The 25,390-nt window shown below is 33.9% G+C and overlaps 1 protein-coding gene across 1 annotated transcript in view; it reads right to left on the bottom strand.

Annotated features, from left to right (window-relative positions):
- LOC130896333 (frequenin-1) overlaps positions 1-18,156 on the bottom strand; it is a 240,036-nt gene extending 221,880 nt beyond the window's left edge. Inside the window, exon 1 of the mRNA XM_057804342.1 lies at positions 17,928-18,156. Within this exon, the coding sequence (XP_057660325.1) occupies positions 17,928-17,991 (64 nt within the window). The 5' untranslated portion in view covers positions 17,992-18,156. The remainder of the gene's footprint in view (positions 1-17,927) is intronic.
- Positions 18,157-25,390: the final 7,234 nt, after the last annotated feature.

Raw genomic sequence — 25,390 nt, 5'->3', positions numbered from 1 at the left:
GCTTCAATTATATCATGACTTATGACTATTATAAGCAACCATTAGACTTTTGTCTGTGCTTATCAACATTTTAAGTTAGGTGAGGTTAGCATTTTAGGTACATGTCTCTGTTTCAGACTATCCGTTATCCAAAAAATTCTGCTTCTAAGTTGGAACGCGTGTTCTAATTATTCTTCTGGATATAAAATTAAATCAATGTAGCAATGAAATAAAATATATATTTTATAAGAATTTCAAAGAATTACAAGTTGTAAAGTAAACAGAGACAAATCTTCAAAAGAAACAACAAATATTTCATAGCCATTGTCAAGTCATACTAAATAAAGAGCCCCCTTAAGTGTTTTCATTAGTTTCCTCTTTTTTGTTTCCTGGTTTTCCCCACGTCAACGTTCCATTGCATGTGTAGACTTTTTGCGATATGTTAGATTGCCAGTTTTTCAAGTCGTCTTCGTGGTGCTCGTTCTATCTTTCTACTTTTGATTTATTGTGTCATATTTAGTTGAAGACGATATTTGAACTGAAATTCCATCGTAATAGAATCAGAAGACATAGAAGAATTAGGGAAAATTAAGAAAAATATTATTTCGACTGGATATATGCAGCACACACGCTTATCGAATTTGAGTTTTTATTAGGCTAGAAATATTAAATATACCTAACCTAAAAAAAACTCATCACCATCCAATATATTAAAAATTAATCCTGATGATCCTGATATGGGATTCTTTTCCTCTGCGGGGCTTGAGTTGAGATGTTTTTAATGTGCGGTACCGCGACTATGATTAATATTTTAATAATTCGGTGATAAACTGTTGAGCCTCCTAGTAGACCCGTGGTTCCCCAAAGATCGATGTCCTTGAAAAAATTCACTTTGGTTTAGCTATTTCAACGTCACCAGGTAAACTATTAGGCTTAACCGATAAGTTGGAACCTCACTCACTGATGTCATGGTTTGCCATTCAATTCTCTTTCAAGTACCAGCGACCAAATACTCCCTACCCATCAATATGGATTTTTCAATAATTAATGCTCAAATGATGCTATTTACTTACTCCGAAATAATGTTTACTCAAGTTTAAACAACAATAACTTACTGCAACAACCTTTTGTGATTTTTCTAAGGCTGTCGATTGTATTAATGATAAAAGTTCAATTAACAATTAACAAAAGCAGCTTGTAAGATTTGATATAACGATATCTTCTTGTAAGTTAATAAAATTTGGAGTGCCTCGAGGATTAGTAGTAAGCCATATTGGTTTCTTCTGTCCAGCAACGACATCAGCGTTAAAATATGTCTCTTCATAAGATCATCTAGAACCTAATCTAATTCTAATTCTAATCTTCTCCTCAAAGTTTTTAAAACCAAAGTTTTGTCATATGAAAATACGTTGTGGCCTTTCGTACTGAATAACACTACTATTGACGTCTTTGAATCTAAAAATTCTTAAAGCTTATTTTAGCCAATTCGTTGAAATGGGAGTTACATATCAAATTAAGTTCTCCACGTTTGGTGCTAAGATCAGTGCCCAAAGAACTGAACTTATCCACCTCTATAACAGTTTATTATGCCCTTTTTGAGCTGTTAATTGTTCACTCAGACTAAACAGCAGGACGCACTACAGGGACCTCTTCAAAAGATTCACATACTGACTCTTTCGTCCTTATTCCTATTTTAATTCGTTTGCCTAACCCGTAAGCATGCTGCTTAAAGTCATTGCGCAGCTATTCACTTGGTACGATTTTTATGTACCTACTCCACTTTCAGAATTACTCAATACTGTGAAATGCGAAGAAAATGCACAATCATTTGCCAATTGAAATCTAATCTATAACGTCTCATCTTTTTCCGCATTTCCCAAGAATTTGAAGGCATATTCACTGGAAAGTTCCTACGCAATAAACGTATTTTAATCTAATATTTAATTCTGAATATATTTTGGAATTGCCGTATATTTAATTTTAATATCTGGTTTATTCGAATCATTGAATCTTTATATATTTAATGTATATAACCTATAAAGGACTGAGATATATGAAAAAACCTTGGAAAAACAGTGCCGGGATTTGGACAAAGTAGAGCTGAGTGATAAAGGAAGCAAAGGTCCTCCATTGACTGCAGAGCCTAGAAGTAAGTGATAAGAAATTATAAAAAAATCTTCTTATTTTTTATCTTTATTTCGGAGTTTGGCTATCAACATAATAATTTAGAATTTGAAAGTTAAACTATTTTCGTAAGTATCTAAACCAATATTTTCTTCCACTTCTAATAGATTTCTTTCTTACAATTTTTCTTGAATATGAGCTCTAGGATCTCACATATTGGACCTCTCATGTTGTGTCCAAGATATTGAACTTTTTTTCTTTTCCATTCTTCTCAGATCCTAGATTGCGTAGCTCAGATCTTTTCATGTGCCATTAAGCCTTATTCTGCCGGGATCATTTTTGAAGGCTTTGGTGGAGATTTCCTTCGAGTAGATATTGAAAAGAAGTACAGAAAGAACCTGTTTGATTCCTGCTTGATTCCCACTGGATTGGATCTCGCTGGAACCGATCAGAAATGAAGCTGTGGAAGTCGCTGTATTAGGACATGTTAAATGGGATCATACTCAAAGTACTCTTCAATACGAATTTTAAACGCATACATATTTCATCCGTATAAAATCAAACTAGTACAGGAACTAGATGAGGATGATCCTGATAGAAGGTTGCAATTTTGTGAAACAATGAGCCAGCGTTCAATTGAAGATCCGCAATTATTATTTAACATTTGCTTTTATATGCACATTTCATTTGAATGGAGTTGTAAATAGGTACAATTGCTGTTACTGAGATGATAGTAAACCACATTTATTCCCAATATCTTCGAAAAATAAACGTCTGATGTGGCATATTAGGAAATCATATCATAGGACCACCTTTTATTTATTCCTATAAATTTAAATGGTGAAGTCCACCTAAACATTCTTGAAGATACAATTTATCCATTAATAACACAAATAATTGAAGATCACCAAAATCATACTGCTGATCGGCTTCATTTTCAGCAATATAGAACACCTCCGTACTATGTGGCTCCTGTAAGACAAGTGGATTGGAAGGAGAGGCCCAATTGAATGGCCTGTCAGGTCGCCGGATTTATCGCCTTTAGACTATTTTCTTTGAGGACACTTGAAAAATAAATGTTTTGCTACGAAACCCGAGTCCATAGAAGATCTTCGCCAACGGATTACAGCAGAGTGCAGAAACATAACACCTGATATGCTACAAAATGTTAGAAATAGATTTGAACAACATCTGTATTATTGTATGGAATCAAATTGGTCACATTTGTTAATGTAAGATTTTAATAAATCAATTTAACGGCTAGACTAACGATTGTAGTTTTTTTCACTCGTAATAATTAAAACTTTTTTGTATTTTTCATAATCATCAAAATTTTCGGCTTAATGTCTTTAACGCCGTTTTAGTAAACGCAGTTTTAGTAAAATTCAACAAATAAGGTATCATTAGAAAGACAATTTTGTGCCCTTTCAAATGATATATCAGTCAACCCCTATTTCTATTCAGAATTTTAGTGTTGTTAATCACCCCCAGTAGGGGATTGAAGGCGCAGGTCGAATAATATGTTTAAAATATGTACCCCTCAAAAGCAAAATCGACGTGTTCGAGCATTTTGGAATTTAATCACAAAAAAACTTGGTTAGGTTAGGTGCAAACTTTTCGTTGGACCACCCTGTATATTCTTCTTCTTATAAATCTTACAGTGGTTGACTTTGAGAAAGTGATTTATTAGGCTAATAGTACGATGTTCCTCGCATTTTTTGACATTGTATCTCTTTGGAATTGTGATAAACGTTAACTGAAGTCATTTTCTGAATATTCCTTCTTTTGCATAGATCCTAAGAACTAGGAGAAAAAAATCTTGGGAAACGGAAATCAGTAAATACCATTTTCTTGCTATTGGTGAGGTGAATTTTCAAGTATATTTTTTGAATCAAGGTTAACATATTCAGGCTTTTTTCCCCAATACCTTTTTATATTATGTACACCTAGTAGCGAAAGTACATCTCTAATTTGGAATTATTATAACTACGAGTTACAAACAACCTAACTTAACCACTTTCTATGAGTTATGTTTAAAGAAATCATATTTTTCAACCCCGATTCTTATTATTTTTTATTTATAATAAAAATACTAGTCATCTCGTAATCAAACTCACAACTCAAATTATACGAAAATGAACTATTACTAAAGATAAGGTTTCACGCACAATGGAGTTTTATAATAAGTTGGAAGTTTAATTAATGGTGATTTAGATTTCCCATGCGACTGTTGCGAATAAAGCTCGTTTATTTAATTGGAGTTTTGTTAAAATAACTTATATAATGGAAGTACTTTTTTCGATATAGAAAATTAATATATAGAAATATTCCGACATCAAAGAGGATTGACAGCTTCAATCACTGAATGGAATAATTAAGTTTGAATTTGTGAACCCACTGCGACTCAAAGGATCTATTGTATCCTCCTTTCTTGCTGCGATACTGGACAACCCAGTGTTTACAGCTGATCCATCAATCCCACTCCTTTTAAAAAGTCTAGAGCGTGGAATGGATTTAATTGCCAGAGATCTTTGTCTTCTATTTCAAGCGCTCCAAGGTGTACTGCTCTGGAGTACCTTAGTGTGTGTGTGTGTGTGTCTGTGAAATAAAATGGCTTGGAAGCAAGTCCATCAGCCACAGAATTTTTCAATAATACTACTTGAATATTCATTTTAATATCCTTGATAAAATTTACTAATAGACCGGTTATCTATGCTTAAAAGGTATGTGAGGTTTAGAGGTAGGGAGTAGTTTTGTTTAACAAGTAACTGCAACAAATTGTTTGTTTTATGAATGTGATTGCTGCATCCGAAAAAAATATGATTGAGATCAGCACAAGAATTATCGTCGCAGGTACAGACTAATTAATTGTATAATACCCAGCCTGGCAAGATGGACGCGATATTTCCCATATCTCCCAAATTTCGAAGTGTATTTGAAAATATTGTTCGGGGGTGATGGTAAAGTAGGATAAATTTGAAAATAGGTGTTATTTGAGGACCGTGAGGCAGTATCCCAGTGTTTCGGCGAGGATACCTACATTTTATCTTTTATTGAATTGATCCCTTCCTATATAGACGTTACAAAAAACTCCATTTAGTACTAAATATTTTGCTAATCGCTCAACTGTTTCATTACCATGTATTCCAAGATGTCCTTTAACCCAAATGAATGTCATACTCAAATTTAATAATATAGCTTTGATGTCACATAAAATAGGACATTTCATCCTTTCAAGATGAGTTTCTTTTATGGCTGATCTAGAGTCAGATAAAATCACACCCCCATCTTTTTTATTTGACTTCAACCAGCAAAGAGTGTTTGACACTTCGAAGAATGTGTTTCCCAGAAGAGTCTTTGCCTGTCTCAGCATCTGTAGGTTGTCCCAATAATTGGTTATACTCCTATCTACATTCTTTTCCAAGGCTTTTTCCATTGTTCTGTAACTGATAACACAGAAAGGTTCGGGTACCATGAAGGACTTGTCTGCCCCCGCTTTAGCAAGCTATCATCTATATTATTTCCCTTCGCTTCGGTGTGTCCCGGAATCCATTGCGAGGTAATTCCTCTCTAGATTGAACTGAACACATTTTTCAATTGCATAGATTTCTGCTTAAAAAATCCTTGGTGGGCTGCCCAGGCTTTCAGAGTGTTTGGTTCTTGGCCCGTACACTCCTATTCTGTTCATTTCTTGTACGATATTTTGATTAAGGTGAAGTTTTTCCCAAAACTAAACTTCTTCGATGCAACGTCTTGAGGCATGTCCCAGGGTTGGTCATTATTTAGGAACGGGTTTTCTTTGATGATTCCGCCTCTGAAAATTCTAAATGATGTTTCTTCTGCCACGCTTTCCAGTACTATATGGAGATAGTGGGAGATTTAGAATTACTTCTATTACAGCTGTTGGGTAAGATTTCATGGTCCCAGTTGCACAAAAGCCAGCTAGTTTTTATACATTTTAGAGTTTGTTCCTCGTAGTATTCAGACTAGTTCTAGTACCCAAATCACTGCCCCGTATGGTAACACTTGTATGCTCTCTCCATTCTTATTTAAAACACTATCAAGTTTTAAAGAAGCACTCATAATATTCATTTATACGACAAATGAACTAGTTTAATCCAGCTGATCATTTCAAAAAAACCGCCCCATTATTTACATTGAATATAATATTTATTTTGTTTTCTAATGTTGACAGTGATGGTACAAAGTTTTGAATTTATCTTGATCCGTTTTTCGAGTCTTAGTTCAGTTTACCAGTAAATTAAAAACAAAACTAGTAAATATAATCATTTACCTATTTTAGGTGCGGTAAAAATTTACACATACGAAGAGGGTCCCAGAAGTACCTGGCCTGACCTAGAGATGGTGGTAGTTGCTTGAAAAATACCACTGTTTTAGAAAGTACACAATCTATACAGTATATGATTCAAGTTTGAACACGCCACGTTGTTTAGTATTTGTTTGGCAGCCATCAATAGTGAACGTTTTCAGTGAATTTGTAAACATGGAAAAAATTGGTCATCGTTATGTGATTGGTTTCATTTGAAAGGCCTTAGTCCAACCAATTTAAAAGCTGAACTAGATTCTACTCTTTATGTGACTGCTCCTTATCAATAATACAATATTGAATAGCAGAGTTTAATCAAGGTTGTACGACCTGTTAAGACCAGCATCTCATTGGTTGACCAAATGAGGTGACGACTCCAGAAATGTTCAAGAAAATGTACAAAACGGTACTGAATGATAGTTGAATGAAAATGCGCGAACTAGCAGACATAATAAGCATTTCAAAAAGCGCAGTACATCACATATTAACTGAAAATTTGGACTTGAGGAAGCTGTACGCAGAATGGTCGAAGGCAAAGACACGAAGCCGGCTTCGCAACTGGTCTACAATTTTTACTGTGCTCGAAATTTGCAGACAGACAGACAGACCATTTTGCTTTTCGGGAACAAGAAGAAGTCACAAGGGGCTAAATCGAGTGAATAAGATGGATTATCTATCACGGTTATTAAATTTTGGGCCAAAAACTCACGCAAAACGACGTGTTAGCGAGCCCATTATCGTTTTTGAAGGATCCACCTGCCCCCATGTGCTAAATCCGATCAAACTCGGTCCACACGACCTCTGAAACATCTCAAGTCTTCGGCGTAAAAATTCCTGTTCACTCTCAATCCGGGAGGGACAAATTTCTCAAAATACTCCTAGAATGAACGAAAATAATCAACATTGCCTTCACATTGGACCTTAATTTTCCCCACTTTTTTGCTCTCGGCTCTCCTACTAGCTTCTCTTGCTTTGAGATTTGAGCTCCATATCGAATTCGTCAAACCAGAATCCAGTAATAACGTGGTTGAAAAGTCCTCTCTTTATTTTGCTCTAGCCTATCCTCCTTTCGTGAACGATTGTTTTGGGTTGAGCTATCATTCTGATTGTCAATCTACGGTCTTTGAGAACACAAGTCCAAATTAGAACTCAATATTGACGGGAATCCTAGCCGAGAGTCTCTTTCAATTCTTCTCGGCATTCCTAGTACCTTCCCAACAACTTGTCCACAGTTGGTTTTTTCAGAAACTTGTCACCGTAAACTTGTTTCAAATACTCAAAAATGTGATGGTCATCAAGCAAGAAACTTGTTGATGCGCCATTCTCAGTGAGAGCTGCTCACTTCACTTTACACGAAGAGCGCTCTGACTTCACCGAGTGTTTGGTTACAAAAGATTATTTTGAGGTACTTACAAATGAAAATACACCTAAGCGTGTTAACATTTTCCACACTTTCTAGATAACGTATCGTACATGTTTATTTTTACCCGAAAACATTTCCACCATATATTAAGTGTCTACCAAAGTAATTTCGTCAAAGTAGTTTATAAGGATTTGCGACATCCGAGGCGAATAACGTAGCACATAAACTTAAAGGTCAAAAGTCGTTTGAATATTTTTATTATTTATTATTTAATCTTCTTAGGCACTTATATAGTTGACGTCGACGAACGATGTTGTATTACTTTGGTCGCGGCTGGTTTGTGATAATGTACCTACAGTGACTGTATTATCAATTGATAAATTGATAAAAACTCACATTTAAAACAAGTAATAAACTAGAAATAAACAAAGATCGTTCAATAAACTAACTGCTAATAGATTGTGAGGTATTCAAGCTATTATTATAATCATCATTTTTCTCATTGCAAGAAAATTACATTTTCAATAATGCTCCGACAAATCTCAGACTCACAGAGTTTCAGAGCTTGCCAATAATTTGCTTTTTTTACAAAAAGTAAAACAGAAACAAGTTCGAAACAAAGTGTTTTATTGTTTTTCGAAATGTTCGCCCTCAATGTTTATAAATTTTTTCATACGCTCCAACTAATTCTGTAAACATTTATTCCAATTTGAAGCTGATATCGTAGAAATATGCCTTTGAAAGTCTTCAACTGCTTCTAGTTATGAAAATCGCTGTTAGCGTATCTTTTGTTTGACAGCGGGGAACAATAAAAAGTCATGGAGCAATAAATCGGGTGAATATGGATATTGAGACATCAAATCGATGTCTTTTCCTTCAAATATTATATTCAAATTTTTTATGTTCTCTATATAAGCTGAAATACGGAATCCATATGATACATATCGTTATCACGTCCAACTGTTCATGTAGAAACGACAGTTTACCAAGTAGAGTCGAATGATGTAAAAATTTTTAAACGGTGACACTCAAAAGTTACAGCACTTTCAATTTACCATGTTAATTTAAGACGGAATACATACTCAACACTTGACGTCCAGCAAAGGTCTGGTTTAGAGGCTGACACAAGGCTGTTTTGGTGACTAACTTTGCGTCTTCGTCGTCACTGCAGCACAGCTTTGACTTATTTACTTGTTGGACACCGTTAGAAATGAATACGGCATTTTCAATTAAACACACTAACTTAACTTACAATTGGAATCAATAAATATGATTTGCTTTGATTTGGAAGTAATTTGATTGATTCATTCTAGTTTAAGTTGCTTAGGTTAGGTTAGTTATAGTTAGTTAGTTTTAGCCTTTCAATTTCTCATGTTAATTTAAAACGTAAAGGCGCGTCCACACTGGAACAACATTTTCCAACATAATACAACAAAAACTTGTTACAACATAAAATGTTTATATTTGTTCGAATATGTTGTGTTGCGTTGCATAAAGTTGGTGTTGCGATTCAACATAAATTGTAGTATGTTTCATAAATCCGTTTTTAGCGGTAAAGATCAAAGGATAATATGAAACAAAGTGCAACATTTGTCAACATTGCTTCGATGTGGACTGATTGTTGCGAGTTGAGACCTGTGGCAAATTGAGTGACTAGACACTAGACAGACTGCCGCATGATTGCGTTTAAGTGGACTTCGGAGAATTGTTCAAATTTAATTGACAATTATAGGACAACAACCATGTATTTGGAATCCTAAAAACTTAAAATATAAATGCAGAGAATCAAAAAATGATACATGGAATACTGTTTGTTCAGCTGTAAGGTGCTTATCTCAGGAAGAGGCAAAAAGAAAAATCCGTAACTTGATGGCTCAGTTTTATATAGAGGGAAAAAAATATCTCAGCCTCTCTACAGTTTGTATCTGCTTTTCTAATCACTGGTGCAATTTTTTTGCAGCAAAAATTCCATATCTGAACTACACATGCGTAAAAAATTTTTGAAGCACCCATCGTTTCGAAGTTCTAATAAAACGTCATCTTCCTGTCCACCATATTCTTCCCTTTTCATTAAACTTGGACGGACCCAACATTTACGTTTCCGTTTTCGTGAATCACCACACAAAATTAGATAGCAAGCGGTAGCAGTTAATAAGTCTTCCTCCATCATGTCACAAAACTACATCAGTATGGACAGAATGTTGTACTCAACTGAATTTGAGATTCGACAAGTGCAAACATTCATTAAAATTGTTGCACTAGTGAGGACAGTTTGTTTTATGTCAATGTTTAATGAATTTAACCATTTAGGAACTTGTTGTAACGTAAAATTGCTACAAGTTGCCACATGTTGCTCCAGTATGAACGTACCTTAATTCATACTCTTGACGTCTAGCAAAGGACTGGTTTAGAGGCTGACACAAGGCTGTTTTGGTGACTAACTTTGCGTCTTCGTCGTCACTGCAGCACAGCTTCGACTTATTTGCTTGCTGGAGGCCGTTAGAGTTGAATACGGTATTTTCAATTCACTTAACTTACAATTAGAATCGATAAATATGATTTCCTTTGATTTGGAAGTGATTTGACTGATTTATTCTAGTTTAAGCTGCTTAGGTTAGGTGAGGTTAGGTTAGGTAAGGTTGAAAATTGGAAAAAAACTGTGTCTCCAATAGCTTTTGCTGAAGTGATTGGTCAGTGTCCAGTTTTTAGCTGGCAGGGCTTACCCAATTCTACTCATGACGACCATCGACCATTCATACTACTAAAAGAATAGCTCCAGTAACCGACTAGTTTCTACGCAAACACTACTCAACTACACTACAGCTAGAAGCAGCTCTGATAGTCATAGTTTGACACTATTAAGGTCTTGAAATTGGTTGATAATTTTGGTATCAATCAGACTCAGCTTGTCGAGACAAGCCGAGTCGAGCGACACCTCATCATGTACGTAACCAATAAAACGTACTTTTACCTTTTTCGGAATAACAACCGATTTTGACCGACTTCTCTTCATTCGTCATCGACGGACGAACGACCGTGAAGCTAATATACGGGTGTTCAGAAAGATTTTGAGTATTAATTGAACATTTTTTTCTTCTTGGAAAAACAATTAAAGATACCGAGGAAAAGTTATGTGAATATTATACCTTGAAATTACCCTAATGTGGAATTATAAGCACAGTTGTTCACGATTATCTTTGAACAAATTTAAATGAACACTAGTTGCGAACAGCTTGTATAATCAAAAACGTGCTAAACAGAGAAAATCGATAGAGAGAATTTGCAGCCACTACTCTAAGGCGAAGGCTCGTTTTAACGACGATGTTTGCGTTAGAGCCATCATTTCAGTTTGTCCATTATTCAGCGGTATTAGTACTTACTTTTATGATTATCGACGACATATTTGCTTTCAGCTTCAAATGTCTTTAAATTCGGTAATATCTATTATTTTCAAAGATGAGATGACGAAACGGCAAACAATTTAAGAAGAAAAGCCGAAGAACGGATAATTTTGTATTAGTATAGTATAAAAAACTAAAAATAAAATTAGTCGGCTACATTATATTCACAAAAAAACCTTCGTACTTTGTGTATGTTATGTAAATCGTGTTTTTCGTCGGTTAATTTACATTCGATACTCAAGGGCTTATTCAATCCACACAAATTATAATGTTACTACAATGGAAGATGAAGTTAATTTTTCAAAATTTATAATTAATAATGATGGAACATTGTATTGCTGATACAACAGACTAACAACCTCGTACAAATGAAATAGTAAAATTGCTTATTATAGATAAATTCCCTCCTCAAATGAAATTCGTAGTGCGTATGGGCGGTGGAGCAGCAAGAGTGGTGTAACAGCTCTTTGGGGTCACCTTTCCTCGACAAAAATTCAATATTACCCCCTACTTAGACGGAAGTGCCTCCTGGGACTCATGGATAGCCGGGACTGGCTATGTTTCCTCGTACTTTCTTGACTCCGGCAGAGTGTTTCTGCTTAAATACGTAGATACTCCACAAAATTAATATTATTGTAATAATACAGGTTTGTTCCAGCCTGCTAGTCTGGACCGTTTTTGGAACGTTTATTGGAAGCGTTTACAGATATTTTCTGCGCAATCTCCTGCTACGCACGGTTCTGCTATCAAACAAGTACCGAAAAACCGTCCTGGAAACGGTTCCTGAATGCACTCGCCAAAGAAGACTTCCAGCACTACTTCGATCAATGAAAAAAAAAGGAATAGAAAGATGTGTGGCTGAGCATTTGAATGTAGAATAATTTTTATAATAAAACCTTCAGAGCTAGACATCGTATCTTCTAAAAGAAGTAGCAATTCGTTTTTTAACCAATTCTTTCTCCATTAACTGTCTGAACATAACAATGGCCTAATTATTTGTCCACTTAGAATCTCGTATCACACATTTACAGACCAAGGACCCTGATGTTAGATCTTCTGCATTCAACTGGGATTTGTTTTGAACCAGTAGTGCAGATTATTGCTATTACTATTAAACGTAGCCTCATTCGTCCACAAAATTGTTATATTCAATGATTTATTCTCATTGTTAATAATATCAGCTTCACATTTAGATAATGCCATCTAGAGGCAATAATAAGATTAATTTGAGAAGTTACTGCAGGTAGGCCGATGTAAGAGCTTTCCATGCAGAATAAATTTACAATTTCCGTTTGGGCGAACCAGCCTAAAAGACATTTGAAGAAAAATTCTCGCTGTTTACACATTTCTTAAGATATCTGGGGACAGAAAAATTATATCGATATCCAGTTTCCATTAAAACTTTTTTTAAAATTTATTAAACAATGTCTTTTATCATTCACGTTACTTTTCAAATTGCTTAGAATTTATGTATTTTGTAGTGCTGGACAAAATTTCTTTCAAACAACATCAAGTTTATAAAAATTGCCTAAACAGAACCGAACTTAAAGACATTTTTTGATGACGAGGTTCCCCATTAATTCAAGCTATTCGGTTTGTTTTTGTGTAAGATTTTACTTATTTTTGAAAGAGAATTTTTTTCATTAATTAAAAATTAGAGCTTTCGTTACAATGGAAAATCGAAAGTGAAAAGCTATTAAGGTATTGAAATCTGATTACGCGAACAACAAGAATGTTTAATGAAGTTTATGAAGAAGAAAGGCAAAATGTTTATCCGTTCATTAGTTTCATAATGAGCTAATATTATGTACAACTACAAATACTGAAAAGAGAAAATAATTCTATTAAAAAAGATAATTTAATTATTGTAAAATTGTTTCTGATTAACAATGTGGCGAATAAAAAAAAGGTTTATTTGTATATATTTTGAAGTTGTTGTACAAATTATGTCAAATAATAATAATAATAATATTGTTCCTTGTGACTATTCTCTACATTCACGAAATGAAAACAATATTTTACTCATACATAATGGTTTCATCAATACAAAAAAAATTCAATATTGCTGGACTAGATATAACTGATAATTTACTCATAAAGCAAGGTTTCGTGATTTGATATTATTTATCAAATCCACACGAACTTTTTCAAAGCAGCAATCAAAGAAGCACTGAAATTTTTGTTTCACTCTTTGCTCTTTCAGATTATTGATTTTGAATTGTAACCTTCCAAAATGAGTTCTTTTGGCCCTGTATTTTGTGGGAGGAACATTTCATCGTTACGATTTTTCAATTTTTTTACATGTTTTCGCAGCTTCGACAATTGTTTATTTCTGTCCTGTACTTCTAGACTTCTCATATCCTGTACAATCTGATCCTCCACCTACTTTTTGGTCTAACTGATAATATTTTCATGTTAGGTTCCCATTCTGTAATTTTCCTCATCTCCTGTCTTGTTTCCATGCTTCTAATGTTCCTTAATCATAGTAACCTTTTTGATTTAATTTCCTAATAGTTCGCAATACTCTTTATTTCCTACTGGTCAATGAATTTTCCTAATTATTCTCTTTTCATATATACTTAGTTGTTCTTCGTCCATATTTGTTAGTCTCATAGTTCAGTGTTAGAAAATCATTTTTTTACAATATTTTTCAATTTCTGAGTTCCTTCAACTAACATATATACAATACATTACGTAATGTCAGTAATTAATTTAAATACAGACTTTCTAAAAACTTTCATATAAATTATAATTAATACTTCTATCTTATTATAATGATCAGAAATCATAGTGCAGCGATACTTTTTTGGCGGACAGTATATTGTATTATTGAAAACAATTATTTTTATTATTTGGATTAAAGTTGATTTTGAATTGAATTTTTCATGATAAGAATTCAGTATTTCTCTTTTTCCAATTTCATTTTTTTATATTGTAGTAATGCATTCATCCACAGAAATAGAAAGAAAAGGTCACGTTATTCCATTACAATTTATATTATAAAACGTGGTTATGGTTGCCCAAAAACCATAAGTTAATTCTTATATTTCATTCTCAAATTTGAATTATGCTGAAGTCATTTTAAGTTCTGCAACCTCAATAAAGTCATAGAGTATTTCTATGTGTTGTTAAATTTTGTTGCATATTTTCTTTAAAATATATTTTACAATTGTAATAAGAATATATATATATATATATATATATATATATATATATATATATATATATATATATATATATATATATATATATATAATATAGTTCCATGCATAAACAAAGTATTGCGTTACCATAGCAACGAACAATAATTTATCAGAAGTATTAGTGTAACGTTGGACATCAAAAAAGTAAACCAGATTTACGCAATAAATTAAAAGAAAAATATGTCCACCGAAATTGTGAAAATCGAAGAATTGGGAGTATCGAGCCATCATCAACTACCTGTATTTGAAAGGGTTAAGAGATTAGCAGATTTACGAAGATATGCTTAATACCCTTGGTGATTAATGTCCTTCGTATGCGACCGTGAAAAATTGGACTGCAAGCTTCAAATGAGGTAAATTTTCCATTGAAGATGATGACCGATCGGGAAGGCCAGTTTCTGTATCAGTCCCCGAAAATATCGATGCAGTTCATGACATGATTTTATCAGACCGTCGAATTGGGCTAAAACGGATATCTCAAGCACTGAATATTTCATACGAACGCGTTCATCATATAGTTCACGTCAATTTGGACATGAGAAAATTTGTTGCAAAATGGATCCCCAAATGTTTGAATGTTGACCAAAAGCGTGCAAGAGTAGAAGCATCGCGTTCGATCTGTGCTCGATTTAAAAACGAAGTAGACTTCTTAAACAGAATTGTTACTATGGATGAGACTTGGGTACATTTCTACGATTCAGAAACAAAACAACAATCGATGGAATGGCGACACTCTGGTTCTCCAAGACCTAAGAAGTTTCATGTCCAGAAAACTGCTGGAAAAGTTCTTGCTTCAGTTTTTTGAGATTGCCATGGAGTAATCATGATTGATTTTTTGGATAAGGGTAGAACAATAATTGGAGATTACTATTCGACATTACTGACCAATCTACGGGAAAAAATTAAAGAGAAAAGACGCGGAAAACTATCGAAAGGTGTTTTGTTTTTGCAGGACAACGCCCCTGCATACAAATCTCATGTTGCCGTGTAAAAAATTCTTAATTTAGGGTTTAAATTACTAAAACACTCCCCTTATTCACCAGGTTTGGCTCCGACCGACTATCATCTCTTTCCTCAACTGAAAAAAAGTTTAAAAGGTCGTAAATTTTCTTCCAACGAGGAGGTAATAAAAATGTGAAAGTCTGGTTTGCAGAGCAAGAAGAAACATTTTTTTTGAAAGGTTTGAACGTTGCAGGTTCGCTGTAATAAATGTATCCAATCGAGAGGAGAATATGTTGAGTAATAAAATATTTTGACATTGAAATTTTGTTTGATTGTACAGTAGGCTAAGAATTTTTCAATATATCCTCATATACAGAGTTATATGCAGATCATTTTGGTTCATAGCCTTATAATTTCTCTCCACATCTTTCGGTCCTTTGCTTTTTCTCTCCAACTCTGGATGTTTTTCTCTCTAAGGTCTTCTTTCACTACGTCCTCCACCATTTTTTGGTCTACTTATTTTGCTCTTACCCTCTGGTATCTTCCATGTAACTCGTTTCAAGAGTCTGTCTTCGTTCATTCGTTCTAAGTGCTCTAGTCATAGTAATCTTGTCTTTACAAACGCGCTGAATGGTGACTCTTTGAAAAATATGTAAATTTCATGGTTTGATCTTGTCTTCCATCCTAACTCTGTCTGCTCTCCGCCAAAAATTCTTCTTACTATTTTTCTCTCTCAGATTTCCAATTTAAGCTTAGTTTCATTCGTCATTTTCCAGGTTCACAGGCTCTCAAAATTGTCTTATAAATTATAAATAAAAAATGTCTTCTTCTAAGGCTGCCTGCACAACTGTTGCTTTTGGAAATTCTTCCTTTTCTTCTTGGCTTTTATTATCTAGTAGTACAGCCACAAACTTGAAATTTTTTTACTTCCTCGAATTCTAGTAACGTCCCATCATGTTTATATACTTGTTATATATTGTTTTTTTGTCTTGCTTCAACATTTATTCTTTATTTCCATGAACTTCTGCTGCTGTTATTAGTTGTTTTGTGGTTTCTTGAAGCTTTCTTCTATTTTTTGCTATCAACGTCACATAATCAGCATAAGCTAAGCATTGATGACTTTTGTTAAATATCATGCCCTTTCTGTTGATACTGGTTCTTCTAATTAGGCCTTCCAAAGCTAGATTGAATAGTACAGTTGATAGGGGGTCTCCTTCTCTTAATCCTTGTGTTTTGAAAGGTTCACTTTTCTTGCTATCGATTTTTACTGTATTGGTTGTGTCCTCTAATGTCATCTTAACTAGTCGAATTAGTTTGTTTCAAATTTTTAATTCTCGTAATATTTGAATTAACTTTTTTATGTTCACATTATCATAAGCTCTTTTAGAATCAACAAAAAGGTTTTATGTTGGTATTTCATATTTATAACAGTCAGTAATCAGCTGTTTTATCATAAAAATTTGGTCTGTCTTTTCTAAACCCTCCTTGGTACTATCCTAAAAATTTTTCTGCATATATTTCCAATATTTTCAAAATTGATGCTAATATTTTGTTGGTGACGTCTAGCAAGGAGATTCCTCGATAATTTTCACATAATATTTTGTCTCCTTTCTTGTGAATGGGTAATATACTGGCTTTTCTCTTGGTTTTTATCGGTTTACCAAATCTGGCAAAGTAATTATAATGGGAATATTTGTATATAAACAATCAATTATAAAAACTCTTGAACAATGACAAAAGCATCAAATTAACAGAAAATTATTCGACAAAATTCGGATACGAAGCTTGAATGTTATATTTTTGTATCAACTTATTCAATTTTCAAAGCCAGTTGCCAAAACTACCATCAACAATACCAAGACGTGAATCATTGCATATATATATATATTAGTTCAATACCCTCAAAAAGGCGTCATTTCAATAAGGTTCCATATAAAATTACTGTTCAAATAATCATGATTGATGAAACATTATCTTTCACTTCGAAACTCTTTATATTCAGTTTCGAAATTTCACTATTTCGTGTACAACCGACTCAAAAATAATAGAGGAGGTTAGAATAACACTCAGTATTTTTGCTTGTCCTCAATTTTCAAATGGTTATAAAGAAAAACTGTTTTTCTATTACCAAAAATACATTTTTACAATTTAATTATTTGTATTCCACCAAGAAGCATATTTAGACCCATTGTTGCCTTTTGAAAGTATTACAATTTGATAAATTACTTTTGAATCACCCTATATATTTCTAATTATCCGTCCCGTTATTAACGTTTGAAGAGTCATTTTCATTCAAAACTTTTCAAAAGAACAGTTTTTATACCTTGAAGTTGAAGGGAAAAGATGAATAACTAACATACTAAAAATGTGTAAATATTGACCTATTTCGAAATTTTCATGTCGTGTCAATTATTACGTCAAAATTAAATGTATCGTGTTTCTCAATAGCATAAAGTTTTAAGAATTTAATAGCCTGTTTGTTTGTCACATTTCTTTTCAAAAATTTTATCTATGTAAAATGGGATTTTTGCTATTGTGAGGAATAGTTAAAAACATTCTAAAATCTACAAAAAATTTGAGCAACTTACAGTAAGTCGCTGTAGTTAATCTGTCGATAGTGTCCTGCTTTAGCTTGGAATTTTTCTTTCCCATTTTGTAGAAAACTTTTCCAAAGAAAAAATAACTTTATTTCAGATGAGCGCCCGAAAAATCGGTGAAAACGGAAATCGAGAGATTACCGCGCGCGATATCAGAGACCCACAACACTCTTTCCGCTTCCACAACCACGATGTCGAGAGACGCTGGACATGTAATAACGCTTTTAGGCGCTCTGGAAAAGACGCCTGCGCCGTTTCTTTTTCGTCCGACGTCTTTCGACTGTTTTCCATTCATACATTTGAATCGCTATCTTCGAAAAAAGTACGGTTTGATTTATTTCTTAATCGCATGGAATATCAATTTTTAAGCTTCAAAAAGCTTTTTTTAACCATAACGAAAGTTAAATTGTTCGAAATAGAAACAATAAAAAATTTCAAACAATGATACCTCAAAATGTAGTTAAAAATATTCACTACAAAAATGTTCAACCAAAACTGTGTCATTTGGAATTATCGTAAGATATCAGCCCTACCTGTCCAAAAAAAAAGAAGCACAAATCATGGGTTACAAGCGATAAAGAAAAAGAAAATTTATTTGCAGACCTCACTTCAGTCTTCCAGCCACTAGGTCACGAAATAGATCCAGAACTAGAACAAAACTTATCAAATCCTATAAACACAAGACAGCTCTTTGTAATGTAGGCGCTAAGAAGTTAATAAAAAATCTAGATAAACCTTACCATTAGCCTGTGCCTCATCAGTTCATGAACTGCAAATCTGCGTTCATTCTATCCATCATTAATTCACAGAATTCGTGTTTTCTATTGGGATCATCTTCATTGAACACCTGAACCATATGAGCTTTGTAAGGGTAGTATTTTCTTTTATGCAAAACTCTCCATGACCATAGCGCGTTGTTGGTAAAATTTTCAAATTTTACATAGAATTTTGATATGAAAATTCCTTAATAGCATTATCATCCATTATAATACAACTTAGTTATTTCAACGTCGTATTTATACACTCGCAAGGCACCTCCTAGATTCTCTCGGCACGAGTTTTAGCTTATGGAAGTGACGGGAGCGTTAGACGTTCACACTCTCGATTTATTAAGTTGGTCGCTGTGTTTACTATAAAATTGAGGTGATTCAAGTGACATTTAAACCGGAAATCGATTAGTGTGAAACTTTTTTCTTTCTTAAATGCCCTCTAAAAGGTGCTATTCATGATGTTTTGTTAATTTTTTACACTCTACAAGACGTGTAAAAGTTTATAGTAGCTATATTTGTAGTTCTTATTTGTTTATATTTGATTCTTTAGCTATTTGATTTGCACTCTAATAACCGACACGAAGCAGAACGCCTGGGGCGCAATGCAGGGGAAGGCGTGAGGACACAACCGCACTCTCGTTCTCTCATCGAGAGTCTGGATCCAGTCTAATATTACGACGTCGTTGAAGGCATATTTTTTTCCTAGTCAGACCAATAATAGTACCACTATACTTGATCACCTGTGTTTAGATACGGTACAAAGTAGTACTAAGATGATAATAATTATGAAGACGAAAGTTTTACAAATTTTCTAAGCGAAGTATAAACTGATATGAAGAAATCTGCTACATGCCTCTTGTTTAACTTTGCTCAAAAAGTAGAATAGAATTTTCATTTTCATGAATTAAAAAATGTCTGTATCTATTTTAACGTGAATTTTAAGCAACGTCTCAAGTTGCGCTTTAAGCTAGATCAAGTGCCAAAGAAGTCTTCTAGAAATGTTCCTAGTTATTGATTCAACGATGGGTTCAGTATATTGCTAGCCAAATAGGTAGTTCGCTGACAAAACTTTCGATCACACCATCTACAATAAACTATTTCCTACAACTGGTACGTTATTCCTCGTTGATTTCAATTGTTTGATAGTATGCTTCAAAAACGATATTATTTCATCTCAAAGATAGGAACGTTGTAATTCCTCTTGAGTTACAACAGGAAAAGTGGGAATATCAAACAACATTTCAAGTTAACAGTACCAAAAAAGTCTTCTAGAAAAGCTCCTGATTATTTATTCAATGTTAGAATCAATGTATGGCTGGTCTAACTTATATAATAAACGATTTATTAGAAATTGTATAAAAGCACAGCTGCATAATAGTGGAATAGAATCACTAAAGAACTAAAAAAGCATTGGGTACCGACCAAATAACCGTCAAAGAATTACCACAACAAAGGGTGGTCACACTATCATATATTTACTACGCTATCCTAAGACTCGAATACTGGCCAAAATCAATAAACATTGTACCAATCAATTTGCTTGGTGAACCAATCAAAGACCAAATCATTGTGTCTTCTTAATGTTCAATAAATCTGCCACCTACAATGTCCAAACTTCTCGAAAAACTATTCCTACGGAAATTATCTGATGATCTACACTACCGGTCAGTTTTTCCCCAGCTCATAATACATCATCATATTCTCAAAATCGAAACTGTGTCTTACAAACCAAAAATCATAGAGTTTTTATTTATTTAGGGAACATACATAAACCACGTAGCTCGTTCAGGAATACATTGCTCAAGAAATAATGAATCGTTAATATTTTCTTGAAAAATATGTGATATAAAACGTAAAATATTGTGAAACAAAACCGCGTAGCATCGGGCAGGAAGAGAGGGATCGTGGGTAAGGCTACGTTAGGCTACGAGCAGGGAGGAAGGGGTTCCAAAAGGAGTTATATGACCACGTGATTTATGGACGCTCCCTTATTTTATAGAAGCGCAAATTTTGTCGGTGACTGCCTTAAGTTGGAATTTGTGAGTATCGGCTGATTTTTTTATTCTTCAACTGTTAATTATTTTTTCGGTGTTTATGATTGCAGTTGAGTCCTGGCTAGTCTTGTGAGACGTAAGAACGTGCTATGATTTATACTTTTCGGGACCAAGACACCTTTTTGTGAAGTTGTTTTAGTTCTAGTGAACTTAGGCTTGTATGTTTTGAAATTAGTAAATTCAAAGAAGTATCTGTTGATCTTCATAGTCTAGGCAAAAGTAATCGTACCATTGCTGCCGAATTGAAAGTACCTCAACGTACAAAATTATGCAAAATATGAATAAAAAATTTATCTATATTCTTATCTATATCTGGTCAAAATAAATATCAAAATTGAACGTATTGTTTTTATTTCTTATACAACACGCAAACTATATGGTGGGAAACGCTTTTGACCGGTAGTGTATGGAAAAAAAAGGCGAGATTAGAAATGGAGAATTTTTTGAGTGAGAGATATGGTAAAGTAGAGAGAGTATATGCTAATTCAACAAGAGCAACTGGTGTAGACGGTTTTAAATCTCCATTGTGTAACAACACAGCTTTTAAACTGTATTTAGACGAGTCAATAATAGGCGCTACTCAATAGGATCATGCTCAATATCAAATTACTTCGTTAGACCATCAATATCCGTTCAAGCACACAACGGAAAGCAAGAAGTTCAGACTGTCGCTTTGATAACCCTAAATCAGGTGCTAAATCATTCAACTCACTTTGAACAATCAGATATGGCTCCCCGGAACTGGACTTGGAGTAAAAATAGGGTCGGTGCATTGTTCTTCGAAGCTTACTGATGATACGTTGTCACCAGTATCTTCTACAACAATATTTAGCGGATCTAAAAGCAATCGGTACTGGTAAATCTTCGTTATGGAGAACGGGTCATATAGCAGACGTCAAATTTGGATACTCGATCTTGTGCTTTCCTTTCTGGGAATAACCTTCAGTCTTTGTTGGATAAAAATAGCAGTCGTGGTTAATGGGTTCCGCCATACCATTGGAATTGCACAAAGCATGGTTTTTTTCTTCCCATTCATCTACTGTACCAATGACACGCTACAACTAACACAGCAGGCGTGGGGGTCCACAGCTTGTCTTGGTTTTCAATGAAAGTACCAAAATATTTGAAATAGGCTTTTTTTACATTATCGGAAAATGGCCTGGCTAGTGATTTTACCATAAATTCTCCACAAATATATCAAAATTTTTCAGGAGAAGTTTTCAACTGCGACGCGTTTGACTCAACATTTTCGTCTTTATAATCACTGTTTGCACTATGAACAGTGAACCACTTACTATGAAATTCAACAGAATACTAATTATTAATGTTATTTTCATGTTTATTATTCTGAATAATACAATTCAGGTATTTTATAGGCCATAAAATTTACTGATATCAACCGCCCGTTTATAAAATTACCTACCTGCTAATGGATCAGGGATAATTAATCTATTGAAAAGTGGTACGTGTTAGGGCTTAATAAATATTTTTTCTATTATTGAACGGGTATTTCCATTTTAAAAAGAAAAGTCTTGCCTGTGTTACGATAATCTTTAAGCCGATGTTATCGTTGATAAATTGCCACTCAGTCTGGTAAATTTTGAAAAAATTTGCTTTTTTAATTCTATATTTTCAAATACGCTCTCGATATGACCGTTAGTCGTTCTTAGTTGCCCACTCGATACAAACAAAATTTCAATCGAGGAATTCATCTCCTACCCTAACTAAAATATCAGGTAATAAGTATACAATATATTATTTAATTGCGCATCCTTACTTAATATTATAAATGTGAAAGCGTGGATGTTTGTTACGCTTTCACGTTGTCAAATTTGGGACATGACACCGAACAGAGCGGCCACCTACCCAGGATCGGCCCTGTCTATATAATTATATATACGCGTTCTGGTAAAAAAAAAAATTAGCACAACACCCTGTAACACTGGTTAAAATACATGAACGCAGCCTACGTGTCATGGATTGTCGTGAATGAATTTAAAAACACCCTGTATATTAAGTGAAAAATGTAATCAAGGCTCAAAAATGTATTTTGTATTCATGCAAATCATCTCCAAATGCAAATTATAGTGTTTGTTTTCAATAATTTATTGTGGCCAAAGTGAGGTTTTAAATGAAAATCGGATATTAGGATCAAAAAAATACGATAATTTGAAGGAGTAAGTGTTTCAATTTTTAATAATGTCACGAGCTCATCTCCGCCCTGGTGCCGGTCCTGCTTGGATATAGTAGAATTCTAAAATTCGCCCTATGATAAAATACCCGCATCTTTGAATTTATATCAGTTTTTATAACAAGCTTACTACAAGTTTATTTACATTGTTTCTTTTGAACTAATTCTAGGTAGGTTTTTTTTGTTAATTTGTTTTATTTCTTTATTTTTCTAGAACCTCTGAGAATTTCTTTTGAGATATATAAACAAGTTTTTGTAGCGCAGTTTAGTTCAGTTTATAATAAATAGTCGTAGTAAACAGACGAATCGAAGAATTTAAATAAATTATTTAAGTTAGTTAAGTGATAGTGATAAGTGAATTATTATAAGTTAGTGTAGCGTATAGTGTTTAAATAAATTAATAACGCAAGAGACATTGTCTGTTAATTCACCCCACGAATAAAAATCGTATAAATAAGTGTTTAAACACCATAAAATCCAAATCAAAATTGTGTCGCCGATTGTATGATGTATTAAACAATTATATTGAACTACAATAAATAACAGGGTTTTTCATTTAAAAACAAAGATACTCTCCTATATAACCGGAAATCGTAGACAAATAAGACATATTTCAACTGAAACGAGCTTCTCGGAAAATTCCCGCATACAACTTTTGAGAAAACTATTACCTGTAATTTCCCATAGACATGCCAACTCAGCATATTTCCCATACACATGTTGGTATACCCTGTATGCAGTTTGAGTTTTATTAAATTTAATAGCTCGTTGGCTCTGATCGACGTAATATCAGCGTCAGCAAGTAAAAGGTTAAAATCACGAGTTGGGAATTCTGTATGAGAACGTAAACTTAATAAACTCATTATTTGATGAAAGTTTAGAAGTCTCTACAGAAAAGCTTTGCACGCAACTCGTTATACATTTCACACAAAGGCACTATGAAGCATGAATGGAACAATTTCAATACAACCGTACATAAAAAGAGAGATAATGGCAACACTTTGATTTGATAGCTATTTGTATGGGGTGTAAAGTTGTACATAACTGCCAAATGAAAAACAAGTGATCAAATAAAGGAATTTAATCACTAAAATTGTGAAAACTTTCTTTATATCGTGTATTAATTGATAATATTCAAAACACAATTGAAATACACATCAGGTCAAAAGTTTTTGCCCACCCTATAGTTTGATAGATACACAATAAGTAAAAACATTACCATCGATTTTAATATTTATATTTCAAAAAACAAATATATATATATATATATATATATATATATATATATATATATATATATATGTGTATATATGTACTTTCATTATTATGGTGCACAATTTTGGCATTTACGCCTAGACCTTACAATAACATTATACAATATATTTTATTGTAAAATAAGATTGAAAGGCGCTTAGAATCCAAACGATCAATTAAACTGCACAATAAACGAACTGCTGCGAAAGCCTGTACCTTAATCTACTTCTCTACATAATTTCCGTGAATATTGAGGCACTTGTCATAACGTGGCACCAGTTTTTGAATACCCTCCTCATAAAATTCTACCGTCTGACTTGTTAACCACTGTATCACAACTGTTTTGACTACGTTATCGTCTTGAAGACGCTGACCGCCCAGGTGTTTATTCAAGTGCAGGAACAAATGGTAGTCGCTGGGCGCCAGATCAGGGCTGTAGGGAGGATGATCTAGAGTTTCCACATGTGGACGGGCATTGTCATGCAGCAAAACGATACCCTTACTCAACTTGCCACGTCTTTTGTTCTGGATTGCACGACGCAGATTGTTCAATGTCTCACAATAAGACGCTGCATTTATTGTCTCATTACGAGGCCGAAACTCCACTAGCAATACTCCTTTTCTGTCCCAAAAAACTGTGCACGTGATTTTCCGGGCAGAAATTGTTTGCTTAAACTTCACTTTTTTGGGTGATGATGAATGTCGCCATTCCATGGATTGTTGTTTCTTTTTCTTCACAGATCTCACGATGAATATCGATCGGTTTTACGCCTTTAGAACTAAGAAATCGTATAACGGCCCGTACTTCACAATCGACGGGACTCACGATTGTCGGAGGCATCTTAAACAATCAGTAAACAACGTACACAATGAAGAATCAGACTGTAATGGCGTCAGTGCGTAGACAAGAGATGTAGGTAACCAGCGCGCATGTGCAACCTTGGGGTTGCGGTGGCGGAATCGCAAACCGGTACTTACTTAAAAAATATGCCTCGTATTAATAGATTGGTACTTGCATAAAGGGATCGCGGCATGCGGCTTTTCCTTTGGCTTTTGACTCTTAGACTCTTTACCGACTGAGAGTGTGGTTTTTTTTTTTATTTTTCTAATGCCGTGTTTTCGTGTTTATCGAAGTTCGCGTTTGCGTACCTTTTTTTTAACTTTTATAATTTAATTTGATTAGTT

This window comes from Diorhabda carinulata, chromosome 7 (genome assembly GCF_026250575.1).
Source record: "Diorhabda carinulata isolate Delta chromosome 7, icDioCari1.1, whole genome shotgun sequence".
Lineage (NCBI taxonomy): Eukaryota > Metazoa > Arthropoda > Insecta > Coleoptera > Chrysomelidae > Diorhabda > Diorhabda carinulata.
This window is presented reverse-complemented; position numbering and strand designations above follow the sequence as displayed.